At 49.6% G+C, this 21,811-nt stretch overlaps 1 protein-coding gene across 2 annotated transcripts; it reads right to left on the bottom strand.

The window, feature by feature from the left end:
- Window positions 1-413: 413 nt before the first annotated feature.
- RPRD2 (regulation of nuclear pre-mRNA domain containing 2) lies at window positions 414-21,502 on the bottom strand. 2 transcript variants are annotated; one of them, XM_052796579.1, is made up of 11 exons: window positions 20,945-21,501; window positions 14,306-14,435; window positions 11,603-11,703; window positions 10,340-10,417; window positions 8,955-9,007; window positions 8,081-8,207; window positions 6,998-7,173; window positions 6,031-6,319; window positions 5,398-5,673; window positions 4,909-5,112; window positions 414-4,227 (listed from the first exon to the last, which is right to left on the bottom strand). In XM_052796579.1, the coding sequence occupies exons 1-11, from the start codon at window positions 21,159-21,161 to the stop codon at window positions 1,499-1,501; spliced, it is 4,380 nt and encodes a 1,459-aa protein (XP_052652539.1). In that variant the 5' UTR covers window positions 21,162-21,501; the 3' UTR covers window positions 414-1,498. The 2 variants fall into 2 exon arrangements, with proteins under 2 accessions (XP_052652539.1, XP_052652540.1); XM_052796580.1 differs by lacking the exon at window positions 10,340-10,417 and having other exon boundaries at window positions 20,945-21,502.
- Window positions 21,503-21,811: the final 309 nt, after the last annotated feature.

Below are 21,811 nucleotides of genomic sequence, written 5' to 3'. Positions count from 1 at the left end.
CGCACTCCCCGTGTGGCGGGAGCGGCGCGTGCGGCCTCAGGCTGGTCCTCGCCCCCCCCCCCCAGCTTGGAGGCCGCGTTGGACTCGCCCGCCCATGGGGAAGCCCCGCTGTCCCGGTGCGGGCAGGACGGAACCACTGACAACGCGGGGGGGAGGTAACGGGACGCCCTCAAGGCGGGTCCTTACGCCTCAGAGCCCCCGGCTCTCCCACGGCCCCGGGTATCCAGAGGGGACTGGGGGTTTAGTCAGCCACGACCCCAGCCCGCCCCCCCCCCCCCCCCCCGGCTCGGTGCGGGCCCAGGCCGGCTCCACGGGGCCGGGAGAGGGGAAGAATCCCCCCCGGGGGCCATGGCCGGCGGCGGCGGTGGGATCCCCGCAGGACCGATGTGACCGAGTGCACGCGACAAAGAAAGGATCCGCCACCTTCTCGTTTTTGTAATTTTTATGTAGATATTTAACCCTACACCTTTATCAAACATATATGATGGATTCTAGCAACTAAAAAAAAAAAACCAAAAAAACCCAACAAAAAAAATTAAAATAAATCAAGTAAAATTCCAACTTCATATAAAAGCCGCCGGCGCGGCTGCGGGGCGGCCCTGCGCGGGGGGGGGGGAGGGGCAGCACCCCGAGCCCCCCCCCCCCCGCGGGCTCCATCTGCGCGTTTTGAACGATCCGAGAGATGGAATTAAAAAGTGATTATTATATACACACACGTAGAAAGTCAACAGTGTTCCCAGGGGAAGAGGAAAAAAACAAAACAAAACACCACCCCACTCCCCCCCCCCAAATAAACCAAAAACCAACCAACAGACAGACAACATTTTTTTCCCGCGGCAGGTGAGCTGGAGGGGGGGGGGGGACACAGGCTGGGGGACCCCTCCTTGCTCCCGGGGTGCCGGGAGCCAAACAGTCCAGCCGGTGGCAGCAGAGATCATCGTGGGGTGGTTTGGTTTTGTTTTTGTTTTTTTTTTCCTTTTTGCCTTTTTTTGGTGGTTTTTGCCAGCCGGAGGGGGAGCGGTGACCGTCGCTGCAAAGGAAGGCACAGGAGGGGTGTGGGGGGGTCTCTGCCACCGCCAGCGCTTGGACCCTTCACTCCTCACTGCAGCAGCGATTTGGTAATTGGCTAAAAAACAACATCCCAACAGCACGCTTCATCTTTCCTTTCGGGTTTTTTTTTTCTTTTTTTTTGTGGTTTTTTTTGTTCTTTTAACTTTTTAAACTACTACTGGAAGTTTTTATTTCAACAGCAATGCTGCTTCTTTTCGTTAAAACTTTTTTTTTTTTTTCTAGTCTCGCACCAACTGGGTGGGCTTGGGAAATAAACAACCGCAAAAAAAAAAAATTAAAAATTACAGAACATTTAATTTAGGAGGTGGTTATGGGGCTCTTGAGGGAAAGAAAAGAAAAAAAAAATTATGGAAAAAACAAGTGAAAGCGCTACTCTGTTGCTCTCTACAGCGTCCAGATGCCTTTGCTCGGGAGCTGGGCGTCTGCTTCAGTACCTGGGGGGGAAGAAGGGGCGTTTTGGGGCGAAGAAGGGGGACCCCCTCCCGAAGGGCGGCCGGGGCCTTTTCAGGCTATGGAAGGGGTCTCTGCTTACGAAGGGCTCTCGCGGCCTGAAGTCAGCCCGGGGTGTCCTGACCAGCACCCCACCACGGCTCCCACCGTCCCTGTGAGTGGGGGGGCCCAGGCCACGGGCCGCCCCCAGCTGCTCCCTGGAGAGGGGGGTCAGACCCACGGCCTCACGGGAGCGGGACAGGGGGGCTGCGGCGTGGTCCCGCTGTTGGGGTTGGGTCACTGGCTCCCGGGATCCAGCGTGCACGGCGAAATGCTCTTTCATCGTCCCTTGGTGGATCGTACCATGCTCCTTGGGGAAGGCGCCGGCACCGTGCTCCACCGCCATGGGGGGCGGCGCAGGGAAGGGGGCACCGCTGTGTTCCCCGGCCGGCGGCGGCTGGGAGGGGAAGGGGACGCCGGCGTGCTCCCCGGGGACAGGGGGCGGCGGGGGGGTGGGGAAGGGGACGCCAGCATGCTCCACAGAGGGAGGTGGGGGGACACCATGGGGCAGCGAGAGCGGAGTGGAGGTTTCCTTTGAGAAGGGGTTGGCGTGATCTACCGACGGCATGCGGGGAGGGACCGAGTGATCCCTCGGGAAGAGGCTGCCGTGGTCCTTGGGGGGGGCAGCTGGGGGCCCAGCAGGCGGACCCACCGGCTCCCGTTGGAAGGGAGTCCCATGCTCAATGGGAGGTGGCGCGAGGGGCGGCGGTGGCGGCATGTGGTGCTCGAAAGCAGGGCTGAAGTTATTTGTTCGGAAGTTGTTGACGCTCTCCTGGAAGGGCGGCACGTGCTCCTTGTACGGTGCTGGGAAGCCCCCCATGCCAGGCAGCTCTGATGTGCCTGAGGGCCCGTTATCGAAGGCGCTCCCACCGCTGCTCATCTCGAACCACCCCGCCGCTCGGCTTGCCTCTCGCCCGTGTCCTCTATTCCCCTTTCCCAGAACCCGGATGGACTCCACGGTCTGGATGGGCTCTCCTGACATCCCCCTGCTCGAGGCGTTGTGGTAACCCAGCGTTTCGATGGGGGCCCCTTTCTCCTCAGTGCTGTCAGGCAAGTCCAAGCAGGACGAGGAGACCCTGGTCTCTATGCGGTAGTGCTCCTCCTGCGGCTGCGGCTCTCCCTGGGGAGCTCCGGCCGGGCCGTGACCAGACAAGCTCACCCCCTCACTGGAGCTACTTTTGGAAACTTGGCCAAAATGCTTCTCCTCAGAGGACTTACGGGAGGCATTTTTGAGCATGTTCTTGAACTCAATGGTCGACGTGGCAGAAATGGAAGAACCCAATGATTTCTCCACACTTGCCGTGGGTGCTCTGCCTGCAGGGCTGGAGAGGGTGTTTTGAGAAGAGAAAAGTGAGCGGTGGGGAATCGAGTGGGGCGAGTCTGGGTATTGCTTCTGCGAGAGGCCGGAGTGCACCACTGATTTTGGCAAGTTGTTGTGATTGGAGTCTGGTGTGAAAAACACATCATTCTTGCTGGGCGAAGGGGAGCCGTCCGAGGTGGAGTCGTTTCCCCTGAGGCTGTAGCTCCCATACATCCCTGGAGATGATGCCAGTGGGTCGCAGCTCTCGCTCTGATCAAGAATAGACCTCATCGACTGAGGAAAGGATGACTTCACACCAAACTCCTGTGATCTTTGACCATAGCTGGACAGGACCGGCTGGTACTCTGCAGCTTCAGAGAGTTTACTCGATTTCAAGATCGACTTGGCAGGCTTCTTCTCCAGGTTTAGCATGGCCGATGGCGGCGGCCCGGAGTAATCGAAGTCGCGGTAATCTTCGTCTTCTTGAAAAGACGTGTCTGGGTAAAATTTCTCCTGGGAGGAGTCCATTAAAGAGGAAGGTATCTCCATGCTGTCTGCAGACTGCTTGTACAGGCCAGATGGAGACTCTCTACCAAGGCCGAAGGGCCGGTAGGTGTGCACAGAATTGGAGAGTTCTTGGGAATATCCGTCGTCCCGGCTCTGAAGAGGTGACCTTGTGCTGCTGGGAGTAGAAGAACCAGGGCTCATGATTTTCGACAGCAGGGAGATAGTGTCGACATTGCTTGATGTTGGCTTATCCATCATCTCGTCCTGGGTGGGCGTCCCGCTTCGCTCATCGCGCACCGGTGTTCCATCCACATTGTCCATGGAAGTGCTGGTAGGACCGCGCTGGAAGTCAGATGCGTGACTTTCTGTTGTGATGCTGGACCCTAAGCTGCTGAGAATTGGAATATTCAAGTTCAGACCACTGAAGCCAGGATTTCCCTTCAAGAAATTGTGTATCTTCATCTCCAAGCTCGGAGAAGGGGGTTCTGATTCCAGCTTCGCTTTTGAAATTTCGGAGGATTGACCCAGTGAGGTTTCTGTTGGCAAAAGGGAAGAAGGGCTGGTAGGGTGGGAACTGGAAAATCCCAGGGAATTGGTTGGCGGCTTAAAACTGGAGCTTGACAGCCCTGGGGTATGTCCCACGGGAGTCTTATTAACTGAAGTTGAGGAAACCTCAGCGGTAGATGAATTTGGAGAATAACCAAAACTTTTGGATATAAAGGACTGAGTATTGGAAGGAATATTCCTCCCCTTCACGCAAGGAACAGTCGTGTTGGCTGGCGATGCTGAAGTGCTCTGTGAAGCAGTTTCGCTTGACTGAACGGTATTTCCAGCAACACTCTGAAGTAAGGATGACAAACCTGGAAAAAAGAACGCTGCGTTCAGATATTCAGGTAAGAGGCAAATCAACCTGAGCTGCTGTCAAGGGAAAGGTTTCGGTATTTGTACTGCAGATGTCGTTCCTTAAAACCGCTTCATGTTCTAGCCAGGAAAATGACTGGATTTTGCTGCATTAATATTGCCCTTAGCACCCACCGAGGTGCAAACTTTTGCCAGAGGCTCAGATTGATCTATAAATTACAACATACATCTGAATAAGGTGGGTAATAACTCATCCTGGCTTTGTAACCAGGTGTAAAAACCACTGCACTACCAACCAGGGTTACACATGCAAGGCGCAGAAGCAGGACCAGCATCTCTGGGAATTTTTTTGCTTGAAAAAAGTGCTCTCGGAAGCACAGGGAAACCACAAAGACCTCTCTTGGTCTCATGTCCCATTCAGTGCCCTTCCACAAAGCGTTCTGGATAAGCGCCCTTGGTCACGGCAAAAATAGGAAGATGTACAGAAAAGCAATAAAACTCACTGGTCCATAACAGAAATGCTACCTGAGAAAAAGTCATGCATTTGCCAAAGATGTGATACATTCCAAATAAGATTTTCTCCCTTCATTTTCACTTTAGGACAAGCACAGCAGCACGTTTCAGCGTGGCCACTGCCATCTATACACAGTTAGCCATTCCCTCAAGACCCGCTCCGGTACCTTGCAATGCTGGTGCAGTCTGAGTCTGGGTTTTGGAGAGAGCAGACAAAATACTTTCGGGAGTTATCTCAACTTTGGAGAGAATGTTTGCTAACGGATTTGAAGGAACAGATGGAGTCACCATGACAGGAGTCTTCAGGCCGCTAGTAAGAGCTGTTGGGCTCGTCGGGGTTCCCGGAGAAGGTCTCGAGGCAGGACTGACACCTAGGATGGAAGCACACACCACTCACGTACGTTGCTTCATTAACAGAAACTTTTTTTGGCTCAAGTTTTCCACAGATACAACTGCAGCAGAGCTCCACAGAGTCTGAGCAAGGAGAGGCTCATGAAGCTGACAGTCATGTGTCAGAAAGACTGAGCCAGATCTTTTAAGTAGTAACTCATTCATGTTTATTTTGAGACAATTAAAACTTTAAAAGATTAGAAAACACAACTCCGTTGTTAGCTCTGTTAACCAAACACCTGGGCTAGTACCACTTCAGCACTCACCTGTATTTTTCATTACAGAAGTTAAACTGCTAAGAATGGAGCTGATCTTTGCCAGGTCCACGTTGGCCAGGTTGGGCAATGCAAGCACTGGTGATGGAGGGACGGGCGCAGCGCTCACCACCTTTGGAGCTGGAGGAGTCAGAGGAGTCTGGGCAGGTGTCGTCAGCGTCACCAAAGTTGTGCCTGCTGCAGCGGTAGACGGCACCGCTTTGGGGACGCTTTCAGTCTTTGTGGGTGCCGAAGCTGGAGCAGCCTGCTTCTCCTTCCTCTCTTCCACTGCATCAGAGAGGGGGGAGAACAAGACCAGAACCATCACTCTGTCCCCAAAGAATTACTTAGGGTACAGGATTTTCAACGGGACTCTCATCATTTGGCATGTTAGGTCTGATTCCTGCAGGCTATGTAAAAACATATTTGATGAGTGGTTTGGAAGATGGGAACAATCATGGCTAGACTGGGACTTCCCTGCTTGTGTCAGGGCACTGTGGCAGGAGATTGAAACCCAACAGCACCAATCCGCAGCCCAACAAGGGCTTTGGGCATCCTCTCTATCCCAAATGAGGCTTGAAAGGACTGTTTTGTCTCATTGTAATTTCTACACAACAATCACTCTGCTGCCCCTGCAGAACGTACCAATAATTTTAGACGTGTCATCCTCCACATCAGAGAGCTCCATGTCTTCCACATCCCGATTATCCGTCACAGGCTCTGGAGATACCGTCTTGCGGCTTCCAACCACCACCGGAGACCGGGAGCTATCCTCCTCCCCCATCCCCTGAAAAGGGGACTCTGAGCCCGTCGGAGATGGGGCATCCATACTTGGAGAAGGGACAGGAGACTCCTCCGGATCAGGAAGCGTTGCTTTTAACTGGTCTAGTTTTTTCTTTAGATTGCTCACTCGATTAGCAAATGTTTTATAAGCCTAAGAAAGAAAGGACATCAGCCTGAGTATCTTTTACAGGAAGAGAGCATGCCTCAATCACCTCCCTAATGAAGAAGCACACAGCCTTAGAAAACCACTTTGAATTACCTGTACCCTGCAGTGAGAACTCTGCAGTAAGAACCCAGCTTTACAGTGTGACTTGCAGAGCAATGACCACAAAAAAAAAAGGGGAAGGTAAAACCTTTTTCCAGTGACTTAAAACAAGTTTCATAAAAAAAATAATGTTTTCTAACAAATATGCTGCTGGTTTGGTTTTTTTTTTTTTTGTAGGGCTGAGGGGGCGTTGGTTGTTTCTACAATGCTTTACTGAATTCTTTGTTCATTCATCTAGTTCGCGTATTGATCACAGCTAGTGCAGTATCCAGAATTAGGATTTGTTACACTAACTGTAATTTTCTCCCCATTTAAAAATCCAGAGGGGCTACAAAATTCCAGCAACATACAAAAACTGAGCTTCTGACCCACGGATTTTTGTAGCGTCTCCTTTTCTTGCCCGACACCTCAACCCTGCTCTTTTTTGAAACCATTTGTACAACAATCACGCCAAACTTCTTCATTTGTGAATAGAGACAATGCATTTTCTAGCTTCTGAGATGCTTAGTTGAACACAGGCGGATGTCGGTCTGCCCGAGGAGGATCGAGGAAAAACGTACTTACGTTTGCTACCACCTTGACTTCCTTATACTGTGCTTCATAAAATATACCGGCATTCTCCAGGGCTTCAGTGAGAGAGGGGCCATTTTTCACTTGCTTGTCTAAGCCATTTACAAACTCCTCCAGCTTTGAACTTGCTTCTTCAAACTCCTTGGAGAACTTTTTTCCTCCTGTTTTATCTGCGAGGAGATTAACACCACGTAAATAAGCTGCCCTCTGCCAAACAGGAAATCAGCTCTCAGAAGCGCGTCCTCAACAGCAGCAACTGGGAAGTTCAGACAACGGACACTACATCATGCCGTACACTCCCTAGACCGCCCCATTCACCTGTCAATATCCATTGAAAAAAGAGGCCAAGTTGCTAGCAGTCTCTACTGTTTTTCAACTAGTTATTAGTGATAAATAAATTCAAGACACAGAAGTGTAAAATTTTACTCCTTCAACTACCCAGAGAGTGTACTTCCATTTTGGAAGAGGCAAAAATCTTGAGTTTTGTTTTTCCTTTGTTACCATATTCCAAGGGTTCCTAACATCATCAGCGTTCACATCTACAAGTTACGACTGTAAATGACCATTTTCAAAGACTGCAGTCATGGATTACCAAGCACAGCTAGAGCTATCTGCAGTTTTACAATTAAATTTCCTGCTAACACGGTTCAACGTAACTCAGTTCGTTTACCCCTAACATGCACTGCTTGCTATTGGACTCACAGTTGGCATTCTCAAACTGTATCCATTGATGGATGCCTTCACTTAAAATATTAAATCCAAAATTATTTATGGGGTTCTGAATACATTAAGGACAATGCATGTTTTAACGACATAGGAGGGCGTGTTTGAATAGTACAAAATACACCTTCATCACTTCTGCTTTGTCTGAGGTCTGTATCTGTGGATTTCTATGAACAGGTTCAAATTAACAAAGACTTTAGGCTTGGTGGTTCTTAACTGCACTTTGAAATTCTGGCATTTTACAGACACAGTCTGATTTCTGGTCTAAGGCTCAACAGAACCAAGGACCTCCTACAACTGTATTTGCGCCTCCTTCAATTACGTCAGGTTTTGTACGTTATACGCTGTCTTTACCTTTTAAGCATTTAAGCGTTTCAGTGCTGCACACATCCACTCTCATAGTGGAAAGCTGCTTCTCTTTCAGTTCTATCTGGTCTTCCGAGCGCTTATATAATAGCAATTCATCAATGAGAGACTGCGGCTGAAAAAAATCAAACAAGAACAGCATCCTCATCACATTCCACGGAAGAGAAGCCCTGCTGTGCAGAGCTAACAGCACAAACTTGCTTCAGCGACAAACAATGCTCCGGTTCAAAACCATTTCCAAACGAGAGCTAACACAGAAATGAACTGTGCGAATCTCTGGATTTTTAACCTCAGGTCAAAGAGATCAGCAGACTCAGGCTCAGGCAGAGGCTGTAGTTCTACAAGTCTCCTTGTAGATGATGGCTAAGATTAGGGAGAGGCTTTTTTTATTTTCTTTTTTTAACTCTACTAGTGCCCACACATTTCACTAACACACCGGACTCCTTTGGGGGACCTAATTCAGATAAATTTCTTGCCACCATCTCCTTGGCCACCCTAAACTCTTCCTTCACTACAACGATCTGACCATACGCCTCAGCCAGCCCCTCTAAGTGTAGGACCTGTGAATTTCACACAGCTCCTGAGAAGGCAAACTGCTCTCTTGCATGAGGTTACCCCAGATTAAAACCAGTGTTTCTGCAGGGAGCCTCCACACTGCTCCTGAATGCTTTCCAGTTGCCTTGTTGTCCGTAAGGGTGCACAGAAACAGTAGCAGCCCTAACATTGTATGCCGAGGAACAAAAAGACACCGAACACTAGAGCTTCCCATCAAGCTTATGCTGCTGGTGGATGTAAGCTACACAAAAGCTACAGCCCAAGGAGGGAGGTTAATGCAACAGAGTATTTCCACTTGCAGACTTACTCTGAATTCAGCAACAATCTTGGACTTCAAAGCAGCTTTCGGGTTTGTGGATGCTGTTGGAATAAAGAAAAAATATAAAGAAACGAAGGAACTACACCCCAACTAAAAGTAAGTCACAACAGGCAGTTCTAATAGAAAATATTTTAACATAATTCAACGAAAGACTTGTAGGCCGCTGTTACTCATTACATTTTCTCCTCCACACAGATGTCCCTCAATGCTCTGGCTTTCCGTTACCTAATCGGGGGACAGTCACATGCAGCTAGATAATGACTGAGGTCAACAAATTATACTATCGCTTTTTTTTTTTTTTTTTTTAACATGCTGTAAAAATTTACTGTGCATACCTTTTCCAGCTCTACCATTGGGAAGACAAGTCCCTGCAAGGGTTGATCTAACAGCCTTATCCAATGAGTTCATACCTCTCTACACGGAAGGTAACATTATTTCCTAAGTGCCAGACTTAGAGCTGACACACGCAGTCCAGCATTTCCTTCGGACAGGATCTCCCCTCGGTACTTACTAGGCCTAAACATGCTCTCAACCTTAAAAACACACCTCTATTCTAACATCTTATTAACAGAGCAGGGGGAACAAATCCCACTATCAAGAGACACTAAATCCATTGGTTTCTGGACAAAAAAAGGAGAAACATCTGATAAGCAGCAAAACACTAAACCCTTCATCCATGCTGAATATAGCACATTTTTGTTTAGGAAAGCAGCTTGTGATGTTAAGCCCAGTAATAAACGCTTCCAAACTCTTTTATTAACCTTCTGATCTCAGCACATGTACAGGCGGGTGCACGCCACATCTTACACCTAAAATTCCACCATCTCGCTTTACGGACCATTCAAAGCTTTAGTGTATAGTAAGATTAGTAAGACTGGTGTATTATAAATGCATTTCCTGCTAGACTGCACTCCCGGTACTGTCGGACGCCAGAGTTCATTATCTGCACTGCCAGCTTCCAGTTTTCTTTTATCCTAGCACCTAGTTTGCTGTCGAAGATGTGTTCCTGAGCACAAAGGTAGTGTCCACCTCCTGCTGCCAAAGTACACGGTTCTGTCTGTCTTCTCTCCATCTCTGAATAGTCTAACGCCAGTTTCCAAGAAGTTCCACCAGCTCTTCCCTCTCCTGTTCATAACCTCCACTCTCATAAAGATATTTTTTTTCCTCTTACTTCATTCCTTTAAAAAGTGGTTCTCTAGCAACAACTCCTTGGTGCTTTACATATTAGTCTGTAAGGAGCTTTACAAGCCTGGAAGATGCATGCTGGCTCATGTTTTAGTCCAGGTACTTTGCCCGGTTTGGGCTAGCCTTTCTTCTGTTCCTCAAGAAGGCAATTTCTATATTAGTTCAGAGAGTTCACATTGTTTCCTTACTTTGCGATTTCTTCCACGGCTTATTCGGTTGTTTGTTCAGAGTTTCTTTCAGCTGCTTCTGAGTTTTGAAAGTGGTACCTGGAAAACATTTCATTTTTTGCAGTCTGGCATTATGGGATTCCTTTAAGAATCTGGTTTTGGTGCCATACGGTTGCATGGTAAAAGAGTGAACAGAAATTTGTTTTAAAATACCTAGACCAACTTCCTTAGATGAGCTGCTGGATGCCCAAGAGAACCTAAGTTTACTCAGGAATACAGCAACCTGTGGCATGGTCTTCCATTTTTAAATCAAGTTTCTGTTTGCCCTTACACTAAGACAGTTCAAAAATCACAGTAATGACCAGAGTAAAAATGAAAAACACAATGCATCTAAAAATAAAAGTATACCACTCTGCTCTTTAAGTAGGCTTTTACAAAATCATCATTCAACAGGCAAGTAATACAAGTTGGGAAAATAGACACAATACCTAATTTACAAGTAATCTGAAATACTTTTGTTTTCAGGTTACAAAAATTAAGAGATTTCAGAATGTACACATAAACTTCACTTCTCAACATGCAACGCCCAACTAAAGCCTTTTCACACACCAAAGCCTGAACCCAAGACACTGTGTTTCTCCTGCCATGATGACGACTGGCTCTCAAAACCACACGTGAGGATTTCCTGAAGCACCTTTAGCTCTTGATGTAACCAAGCAAAGCAGAAACATGGACTAATTTCCTTCAAGTATTTGAGTATCGGCTAATTTCTTGTTTTAACTGACTATGCGTGTTTCCAGTTAACATTAGTCATTTCAGCTTTTAAGCAGAGTTCTTTCATAAGTACTCGAGGACACTTCACCCTCCAGCTTCGCTCCAGGCCTCTTTTCGATGCCACAAATATTATTAGTAAAAACAACTTATTGCTGAAAGGGACTCAAAGGTAGAGCCAGGGACACAAGCCCTCTACCAGGGCACCATGTTCAGGACTTGTAGGACCACTTTACCTTCACATTCTGTTTACTCTCAGCTGGAACAATTCCAGCTTACGTGAAAGGATTCAGAGCTGTCTTGAGAAAGGTACAAAAAATGTGAAGCAGATTAATTCAGTGCTGCTCACGTACAACACCTCACTACTTTAAAGTCTGTGCTAGGTGCAAATGCAGAAAGAACAGATACACACAATAAACTCATTTTACTCAGTGATTCCAGACATTTTCTTTAACGTTACCAAGCTCATGTGTTAGTCTGTAAGGTAAGAAATGCAAAGGGTAAGTAACTTACTCAGAGCTTCTTTTAGTGCCAAAATGGTTTCCTCGGGGTACACATTTCTGTCCTCCCAGATTTTGAAGATTCTTTCAATAGATTTGGAAACAGATGGATCCCTGAAAAAGAAGAGCATATTGGGTTTTCTTTACGCCCACACTGTAATTTCTCATGATTCTAGAAGGGATAATAATGTAAATAATGATGTATTTAAATAAAAACTTTAAAAGACCCTTCAGACTGGGAAGTTCTTTGTCCAGGTGACAACTTTAGTTCTACTGCAAGGGGTCCCAGTGAGACCAAGGCAGCAAGTCTGCACGCTTGGAGTTAAGCAAACACACACTTCCGTATCGTAATGGATCAGGGCCCTTTTTGGGGTAAAATTAGAAGGTTTTGGAGCAGTAGGAATGCCAACAGGATTTCTCTGAAGCCTTTCTTCATGGGAAAAAAAAATTTTGTTACTCTTCCAAAGCAGTTTTCTATATGGATACTCTGGGAAAAAAGTGATTATTCCAGGGCGGGGAAAAAATAAAACATGACTCTCTTCACAGGTAAGACTAACTACTTCAGAGAGAACTGACTGTAGAGCAGATGACCAGAGGTGTTGAACTTCATCAAGAAGACAAGCTCTCCCACTCATCCCTGATCACACATCCCCTCTGTGCCTAGCAGCATCAGCCTTGGGAGTTAAGCAATGTCATCTCTAAGAATCTCCAAAGAAAGAAAGAAAAGGAGATGGCCTGGTGTCAAATAGTGTATCTCATCCAGGTGCTTCTGTTTCAAGGAAAAAAAAATGACAAATAAAACATCTGTAAGCAACCACTTTCAAAGCATGTTCTCTGTAGACCCCCAAGTCAACACAAGGGCGCAGACCCAAGGGACAGCTCTTGGGATAAGAGAGATAAAATGCATGATCAGACCGGTCATCACCCTGCTAATCACCCAAACAAAGAGCGCTTTCTACAAAGCAACCCAAATTAAAGTTCACGCACCCCGAATTTAGCGCTCGGAGGGCAGCATGCAAGCCCGAACCCTGCCAACAACCAGAAGCAACTGCCCCAGAGGACTCCAACTTGGAATAATAAACTCTAATTGGAAAGTGGAGCTGGCACCATCATTCCCTGTGGGACCCGGGCAGCAACTGGCACTGCAGCATGGCTCCAAACCCAGAGCAAAGGGGCTGCTCTGCACCCTCAGGCAGCGGGTGCCCTGCCAGGCAGAGCTATGGAAGGAAAGGTGCTTCACAGAACCCTTTGGGTTGGGAGGGACCTTTTTAAAGACCACCTGAGCAGCCGTCCGACTCGACTTTGAGCCCTGCTGCATTTGCGTTCTAGCTCAGTGCCCCAAGAAAGTGTGATGCGTTTTCTGGACACTTTTGCTGCTTTTTAAACCAACTGGAAGAAGGCTGGTCACAGAGATTCTGCTGTGGAGTGACACTGCTGTCCCTGGCCACGCAAAGCTTTGCAGAGGGAAAGACAGGATGACACCACCTGGCAGGGCCAGCAAGGTGCACATGGAAGAGACAAAAATCTTCCATCGGGGTCCAAAAAGGGTAGCCAAGTCACACCTCCTGTGGTACACAAACACTGGAAGATGGAAGCAGAAGGTTCACAGAACTTTTATCCATTTAATCATTTCTATACCAACATCCGGAACAGGACCGGGCTTGGTAAAGCCTGTTGGGGCTATCAAAGGATCGGTAACTTGCAATTCTTGCTGTAGCTTTTCCTTCTCTCTTTTGCTTTGGTAGCTCATACTCCCAGAATTTTTTCTCCCTCCTCTTCATTGCTGGCATCTATTAATGGTATTTGCAACTTTCTCATCTGGCAACTTACATTTAAATATAAGCTAATGAGCAGTCCAACTTTAACCTTTTCCCTGCCTCATGCTACGTTCAACCATCTGCTGCTTCAAACTCTGTTCCAAAGACACAGAAACCAGCAACATCACGTTACTACTAAGGAGCTGCTTCGTATTTTTACCATGTCCTGCCCCTTAAAGGCCATCTGGTTGAGGAAGATTCAGAAACCAAAATGGAGGGCAGCAAGGCATCCTGCGGTAACGATGGGACAGGGCTTGCCCCACCAGGACACGTGCCAGCATGACATCTTTTCGTCCCACATTACTCTAATAAATTAAAGTCTCTAATTTCCAGCGGAGCACAAAACCACCTTTGAGAATGCATTACCTTGAAATAATGTTTTAGCAGATGGATACGGCAGCACAGGAGCCACAGAGAAGCTTGCAGAACCCAGGCAGGGATTAGACTGGCATCTGCGACACTTGTTCTCTTGGTGGGCACCACAGGCAGAACCCTGGAGACTGCAAAGACCTCCTCCTCCTCCTCTTCCTCCCTGTCTTGTTGCACCCCTCCTCACTGTAAGTGCTCCCCCAAGTCTGCCACTGTCCCCCCCAGCAGCAGCAAGAGCCACCAGTGCCTGCAGGCAAGGGGAGGGCAGAGCTACACAGCACACACATATTGGTGCAAGACTTGCCCCTCACACCACTTCATGTGATAATTTTACTCCAAGGAGACCCCCATGCAAATTAAAAGCCAGCTCTACGCCCATTCTAGCACACTCCTTGTAGAGAAGCTCAAACCCACACAGGCGTTCAAACAAAATCCTTGAAATTTTGCTGATGTTTCTAGAGTTTGAGATGTTAGAAGAAAAAAACCCACATTTTCTGAGACATTCAACCTTCCAACACACCATTACTTACTTCACTAATGAAGCAGCTTCAGGAAGCACTTCTGCAAATGTATCACGAAAGACAATTGCGTTTTTTCTCTTGCAGTTCTGTATGACGTCATTGGCCAAGTAAAAAAGGTTCAGTCGATGAGGAAAGGCAGCTAAAGACAAAAAGAAAATTCAGATTCATCATCAAGTAGAAGTAGTCACGTAAACCGCATTTTGATAACAACATTTAAGTGCCTGCTTTTGGCAGCAGTGTGTTCAGCATTTCTGTCAATGGCATGTCCAAGGGCAAGTCCAACGGTCAAAACTGGGGACTAGAGAGAAAATCTTCAATTTACAAATAATTTCCAGATCTTCCCAAAAACTTCATGTTTGGTAACGTCAAGCCTCAACTCTGACTTGGGCTTAGAAAGCTGTTGACCGTGTGCTATTTCTACGATACCTGCGCAGCAGGAGGAACCGTACAGCCAGAGAGATCAGCATCGCCTGCCGTAAGAGGTCAAACACAAAACAGGACAAACTTCTGCAGGGGAAAAAACCCAAACGCTCCAGAGCATGGGTCTGGTCTGGTCTCCAAAGCTCCAGCATCACCCTGTTTGGCTACTGACTCAGTGCAACCTCCCGTTTAATAATTTAGAGGCCACTTAGTCATATTTTCTAGGAATCATCATGCATAAGTCTCCCTTTTTTTAAGCTGTAATGGCTTAAAACGGCCTCTAAGACTCACAGCTTTATCAGGGAGGTTTTACCGGGCACGTACCTATGTCCATAGCTGTGCAGAGGGCACTTACTACAGACAGGGAGAGATATTCTCCACATCCCTTTAAACACCTCCTATTGATACACCAATATTTATTAATCTGTTTAATAAGCGCTGCTGGTTCCTTGGCTGCCTGGATGGCCCTTTCTGATGTGCAATTTAACGCCAACAGGCACCACCTTTTGTGCGGCACACAAAGGACCCCGGATCCCCGTCCCTTCTCCTCCAGAGATCGATTTCTCCAAAAACACCTCCCCTGTCCCTGCTGAGCTGGCACTGACTTTCATGCCCAGACCTCCCACCCACAGCCGTACTCCAAATGCATCCACGCCAAACACACCTCTGATCTTCCTTATATTCAGCTCCAAATCTAATTATTTCATCAAACCTCTTCTTCAGTTGGCCAGTAACAGCGCTTGTAGCGCAGTAAGCTCATCCACATGCTAATTAGCTTCTTCACTTAATTTAACAACACAACACGAGGATTTAAATATAGGAACGGTGACAATAGACAGTTTTGTTTCACGTGCCCATGAGCTCTATCAGGCTCCCACCTTCCCTGCATTACACCTCCCTCCGGCTGTACCCCAGCTGCACCAGTAATCAGAGTTTTTATCTAAAAACCCCTTAATTCTCCATCCCGCTTCATTTTCCAGTTGTCCCTACCGCAGCAGAGCCTCTTCCCACAGCACAGCTGCACCTTGCAGCTCTCCTGGTCTCCGGGTTTCCCGTCAGGAAGCTCTTAGCATCATGCCTTGTCCAGAGCCCTTGGTGGGAGCTTACCCCTTACTGACACCACTCCTGCATTCAACCTGTCGCAGAAAAACCCCAACCCACCCCCCACGGCAACTCAATCTCCGGCAGCTCTGCGCTCTCCTCCTGCTCAAAGCCAACCAGAAATAAAGCCAGGATTTTCACAAAACTCATTCACACCTTAGACCACGCCTAAGGAAAAGCCACTATGTGAGTATTTTCCAGCCAACAATAAACTCACATGCTTTTATTGGAAACTAATTGTTAAATTTCATCACCTGCCTCTTTTTCAACATTCCTCTCTGATGCAGCAAAGAGGGTCCGTGGCCACCGACAGACTTCTGGCAAGGAATCCATCAAAGTAGGATCACAGCCACAGAAATACACGGTTAGTTTATTTTTAGTACACTGAATGCAATTATTTAAAAGCCTTATCATAAAGCAGAGAATCCCTGCTCACAAATGACAGGGCGTGCTCACCTATGGGAAGCTGGGCATGAAACACCGGTGCTTTCTGGGACTCCTCTCTGTGCACAACTCTTGCCCATGCTCTCGCACGCCTTTCCTGTGGAAGGGCTCGATCCCCAAAGAGGAATCGGCACCAACCAAGCAGACCCAGGTCCAGCACCCACCTAGCACAGGAGTCCCGGCATGCAGTGAACTTGGTTTAAAAGCTCACACCAGGAACATTTTGACCGTACAAGCTCTACGCTGACCTACTGATATTAAAGGATAATTTAACAAGTTGTTTGTTCAAAATGAAGATCCTTCACAGAAGGCAGCCTCTTCGGGAAAGCAAAGTTGAGGATACATGCAAAGGCTTAGTTTGGTTTGATCGTCAAATCCTCAACAGGTTGATGCCATGAAGCAAAGACCCTCCACGAACCCCTACAAGTGGCACTGATTCTTCTTGCTCGTTGCTGGTGCCTGCTGAGCATCACTACAGACCGATGGGTGAGCAAGAAGCATCGTCCAGCCCTAAACCCGGCGCAGGAACAGCACGGCAGTCAAGGGGACAGCCAGCCCCCGGGGCGACCCTGCTCCCCACAGCCCCGTTCCCTCCGCCACCCGTGCCTACAGCGGCCACTGGGACACATGGCCAAAGGTGTGAGACCCAAGCCAGGCATCGCACAGCCGCTGCCTTCACCGGCACTGCAGCCGGCTTCTCACCTGTACTTTTGCTCCTCACGTATTTTCCAGCTATTTTTTTGCTGAAGGTATTTTTCATCCTTCCCACCAGGCTACTCCAACACCACTCCAGCAGCTGCCATGTCAAGGAGCCTCAACTCCCATGTCCCAGAATAAGCTTTTACAGCAACAAGCACAACAAGCCCAAGGATTCACTACCAGAAAATGTTATTTACAACCTTCCCCCTAAACATGCTTACACGGCAGACAGGAGTTTGTTTGTCTGAGTGTGAAGCGGAGTGAGGAGCGTTCTGCTCTGCCTGGAGGGCTGGAAATCCAACCAGAGTGGTGCTGCGCTCGCCTGGCTTCCCGAGATGATTCAGAGCCAGCCTTCCCCAAAACGCCAGCCTGAATAATCTATCAGATCAGCATCCCATCAAAATGGGTTTTCTGTGACTTAATTAAAACCCAGCACTCCACTGCTAGTTCACCCGCTGGTCACTGGATGCTCTTTCTATCTCGGCGATGTTATCCACCAGCAGAGATAGCACTGATTTCGTATCTTGTGAGATAATGCAAAATAGATCCTGAAGATATATAAATCTTTGATTTAAATGATTCAACGTACACACAGCATTCAAACACAGCAGAAAAACCCGAAGCCAAGTTCAAGACAAATGCCAAACGCATGGAGCACAGCTCGCACCATCACCTCTGCCACTACTTCCACAAGGCTGAATGCAGACCTCAGCCAAGGCAGAATTAATTTAGCTCCTCGATTTAGAGCTAATATTTACAAAACAAGATTCACCCAAATTGCACAGTAGGAAAGATCCATGCTAGACCAATAACCTAGGCTACAGACAAGCCGCAAAAAGAAAACCAAGCACCTTGGGGTCCAAGACATACTTTGTACAAGGGGTTTCAACCACGTTATGCAACTAGCCACATCTGACGGGTGAATGGCTTCTTAATTACTCTTAGACTGTCTCAGCTTAAACTGGAGAGGAATTATAGACAAGAAACAGGAAATTTTATAACTGAGCCCACCGCAGCTTTTTGCTCAGCTCCAGGACAGCCACCTTCTCCATCAACTGATGCCTCTGGGCGGCCGGCATGCAATGTGTCCAATTTAACTCGCGTTTAAGAGCTGCTCACCTGGACGCACTGACGAGACAACCCTCCTCTTGAGGGAAAGCTCTTGATTCACAACAGAAACTTTCCAGAGGTAAAGTTATTGCAGCATTACCTTGCAGAAACATTTATGACATGAAACTCTTGGCCAGCAACTGCAGCCGTGACTGGCTCATGCTCAGGACAAGCCCTGACCTGGGGAGGGAGATGCCCATGCCAACAGCAATGTATTGAAATACCAGCACTCATTTTTTTTTTCTGAAAGGACCAAATCTTTTGTCCAACTAGCCACATACCTCTTTGGTTACACTGGACATTTCACATCAGCTGAAACGAGTATCTAACAGCGAAGCACAGAAAAATCTGTCAAGGTACGGTAAAATACAGATGCTAGGAAATACCCACAGCAAAATGCAGCCGTTTCCTCTCAAGAGCGTGCAGGGGGAGAGGGATCGGCCACCCCTCAGGGCAGAAGCACCCACGAGACCACCAATGCTCAGGCAAAATCCCTTCACAGGCCAAGGCAGGAGCACCAACTGACCTGCAGGCCAGCCCAACGCCTACTTACTCTGATTTATAGAAGATAAAGAATAAAAAGGCCGATTTTTTTCCCCACACTTGACATTTTCTAAAAGCCTCCTGCAAGAAACCACCCTCAGCTCAATACTGGCATCGCTGGAGAGACACCGGGCAGGAAATGCCCCACTCAGGGGTCTCAGACTTAACAGAGATGTGCATCTAAGAGATACGAAGGCACTTCTCCCCCCAGTTAAAGGGGGGTGCCTTCACCTTCACCTGGGCAGAGCACTGACATACAGCCCCCAATCCCACCACAGCCATTCTTTGCTATGAGCTCCCTGGAAAAAGCAGCTTTTATGCATTCTTAGAAGATTGAGAGTTAAAATATTTAAAAGCTGGGAAAGGAACCCAAAAGCAAGCTGCACTCGCTGTTGTTATTACCACTGAACTCTTCTGGTTGGGACCACAGAGTTGGGACCTGCTGCGCAAGAAGACGGGAGAGGTTGTGAGGTCCTTGGGGCAGAGAATGAAGTATACCATGATGGGAAAAGCAGGAAAAAAACCCCCACCACATAAGCGGGAAGTAACCAAACAATCAGGGGTCAGGGCAGAGCAGCATCACGGCCGCTGTCAGGGGATTGTTTTAGCTGGTACCTCGGACAAGATGCTTTAGGAAACCTGGACAAACATGAGGGGTGTTAAGGGGAGATCCTCGCAAGGAAAGCCTTGAAAGCGCTCATACCAAAATAAAACAAAAAGTCCAGGCCGGTACTAAGGGCTCAGGGGGAGGAACCAACAGCCCAGCAGCGGACATGAGCTGGCAGGGCAGGAACAGAGCATCAAGGGCCCTCCTGCAAGTGGGAACAATTAAATTACTTTTGATGAGCTTGAGAAGGAAGGAAGGAGTAATGGAGGAGTGCAAGAGAGAAGGAAGGGGCAGCGCCAAAACAGCGTCTCTGGAAGCTCAGCTGCCTTGGCCAGGAGCTGAAAGACGAATGTCAGCCATGGAGAAGCGGCAGGAGTCCAGGGAAGAGCCTCGGCTCCACGAGCCAGCGGGACAGGAGCTGTAGGACAATAAACATGGGGTAGTTGCGCTGGCAAGGACCTGGCCCGAGGCACAGTCAGGGAACAAGGAGTCTGACCTACAGCGAGACGTTCACTGAGGTCCTAGAGAGGAGCCAGAACGGCAGCTGTGACAAGAGACACCAAGTCCAGAGGAATCTGCGCATCCCGAGGAGAGACGTGAGCTGGATTTTGTTTGGAGGGGACGTGCTCAGAGCAAGAGGGAGGACTGAGGATGGTCCCACAGGACCCCCCTGGTGACAGGGGCTGTCAGAGAGATGAGGATTTCCAGGAGAGGTGGGCAATGACAGCGAGGCAGGATGGACCAGGGCCAGTTTCTCCTCACCAGTAGGTCAGTATGGACCAGAGAACAGCCGTCGAGCTCTTATCTTACCCTCTTTAATCACGCATGTATGGACAAGAAAAAAAAGGTAAATCAAAAATTTCGGGGAAAAGGGCCCTCCGCATTTTGCAGAAGGGCCTCGATAATGAAAGCCAACTATCCCAAACTTCACAAAAGGTTTAGCACAAACTGGAGCGACGCTCTGGGATGGGAATGTTATCTTCCTGTTACTGCAAAGCTTACTTTAACTCCTGCGACAACAGGCAAAACCTTCACACAGCAGCGAGACAGCGGAGATAACGCCACCTTGTTTAGACTCATGAAAACATTAACTTTCCCACTCTCGGGTCACTGCTGCATCGCCCGTGGGCGCTCGCCAAATCTGAGCGTTGGCACCCAATACTTATTCGTGCCCACAACAGGCTGCTTTGACCATGGAAGGGGACAGCGAGGGTCCCTCGCCCCCACAACGCTGAAGGCATCTTTCCCCCCACCTCTCAAAATAACGTTTTAGAAGATCCCGGGCAAGCACACGCAGAATTCGGGAGATTGAAGGTGCCACCATTCAGGTGCAGACACGCAATTTTGTGTTTTTCTAAGCATGACAAGGTGATGCTAAGCAGAAACCCTGCCCAGGGGCCACGCAACACTGACAGAGTACCAAACGATCAGAGACCCTCCGATTTCATCGCTGCCCGATGTCGGCTCCAAAACCTCCGACACAGCCGCGTAAGCTGCACCCCATCGCCCTCCCCCACTGCGGACCCCCCAACCCCAGCCAGCGGCGGCCGACAGCCTCCTGCCCCGCGCACCCTCCTCGCCCCGACAAACACCGGGTGAAGCAGGACGAGGCTACGGGAAGGTGGACGAGCACCTGCCCGAAATGAAGGGACGGTCCCCCCGCGACCACGGCCCCCGGTGTTCCCGGTCTCCCCCCACCTCCCCCGCCGGCGCCCCGCACTCACAGCGGCGCAGCCACTTCATCCAGTGGTAGACGATGGTGCTGTGATACCGCTTGTTCTCCAGGCACCAGGAGGAGAGGCCCTGGATGGACTCCATCGTGTTGGTCACCGCCTGCAGCTTCCTGTCGAGCGAGGCCTCCAGCGCGCCGGCCGAGGAGGAGGAGGCGGCGGCCGAGGAGGAGGAGGAGGCCCGGCCGCCGCCTCCGCCGCCCGCCGCCATCTTCCCGCCCTGCTCGCCCAACCGGGCCGCGCGGACGGCGGCGGCGCGGCTCTTCCCGCTCACGCTCTCGACCGGACCCGGGCGGCGGCGCCTTAGGAGGCGGCGGGACCCGCCGCGGCGAGGCGGGGAATACGACGGCCCTGACTACGCCGGGCCGAGGAGTAAACGGCGGACAGGTGGCTCCGCCCCGAGGGCGATCGTTCGGTCGCGGCCCGTCGGGCCCCCGTCCGGCTGACCCGGGCGGCGGCTGGGAGCGGCGGCGGCGCGGTCAGCGGCCGGCCCCCCCCGCGCGCAGCGCCCGCCCCCCCGCCGCCATTTTGTGCCGGGCTCCCTCACACGGGCCGCCGCGACTCTGCCCCCCGCCCCCCCACCACCGCCCCTCCGCGCCTGCGCCGCCGGCTCCCTGCGCACGCGTTGATCCCGCCAGTTCCGCCGCGCCTGCGCCATGCGCCCCGCCCCTTTGCGCGCGCCCCGCAGCTCCCCGCGCCTGCGCCGTGCTCTCGTCGTGCAAGATGGTGGCCGCCGCGGCGGTGAGGGGGGCGTCGGGCCTGGAAAAGAGCTTCGGCTTTTGAAGAAACGGAACAGTTTTAAGGTGTAAATAAAGGAGGGGAAGGCCGCTCCTGCCACCGCCAAACCCACGGGGGGGGGGG

This window comes from Harpia harpyja, chromosome 9, assembly GCF_026419915.1.
Source record: "Harpia harpyja isolate bHarHar1 chromosome 9, bHarHar1 primary haplotype, whole genome shotgun sequence".
NCBI lineage: Eukaryota > Metazoa > Chordata > Aves > Accipitriformes > Accipitridae > Harpia > Harpia harpyja.
The sequence above is the reverse complement of the archived record's forward strand: the minus strand, read 5'-3'. Positions and strand labels throughout refer to the sequence as shown.

What these genes read in the sequence shown, in the direction of transcription:
- RPRD2 (XM_052796579.1), bottom strand. Translation starts at nt 21,161, where the DNA reads ATGGCGGCGGGCGGCGGAGGCGGCGGCCGGGCCTCCTCCTCCTCCTCG. An exon ending in GAAGCTGCTTCATTAGTGAA is followed by an intron (nt 11,704 to 14,305) that starts GTAAGTAATGGT and finishes CTTCTTTTTCAG; the next exon opens with GGATCCATCTGTTTCCAAAT. An exon ending in AGATTGTTGCTGAATTCAGA is followed by an intron (nt 8,208 to 8,954) that starts GTAAGTCTGCAA and finishes GATTTTTTTCAG; the next exon opens with CCGCAGTCTCTCATTGATGA.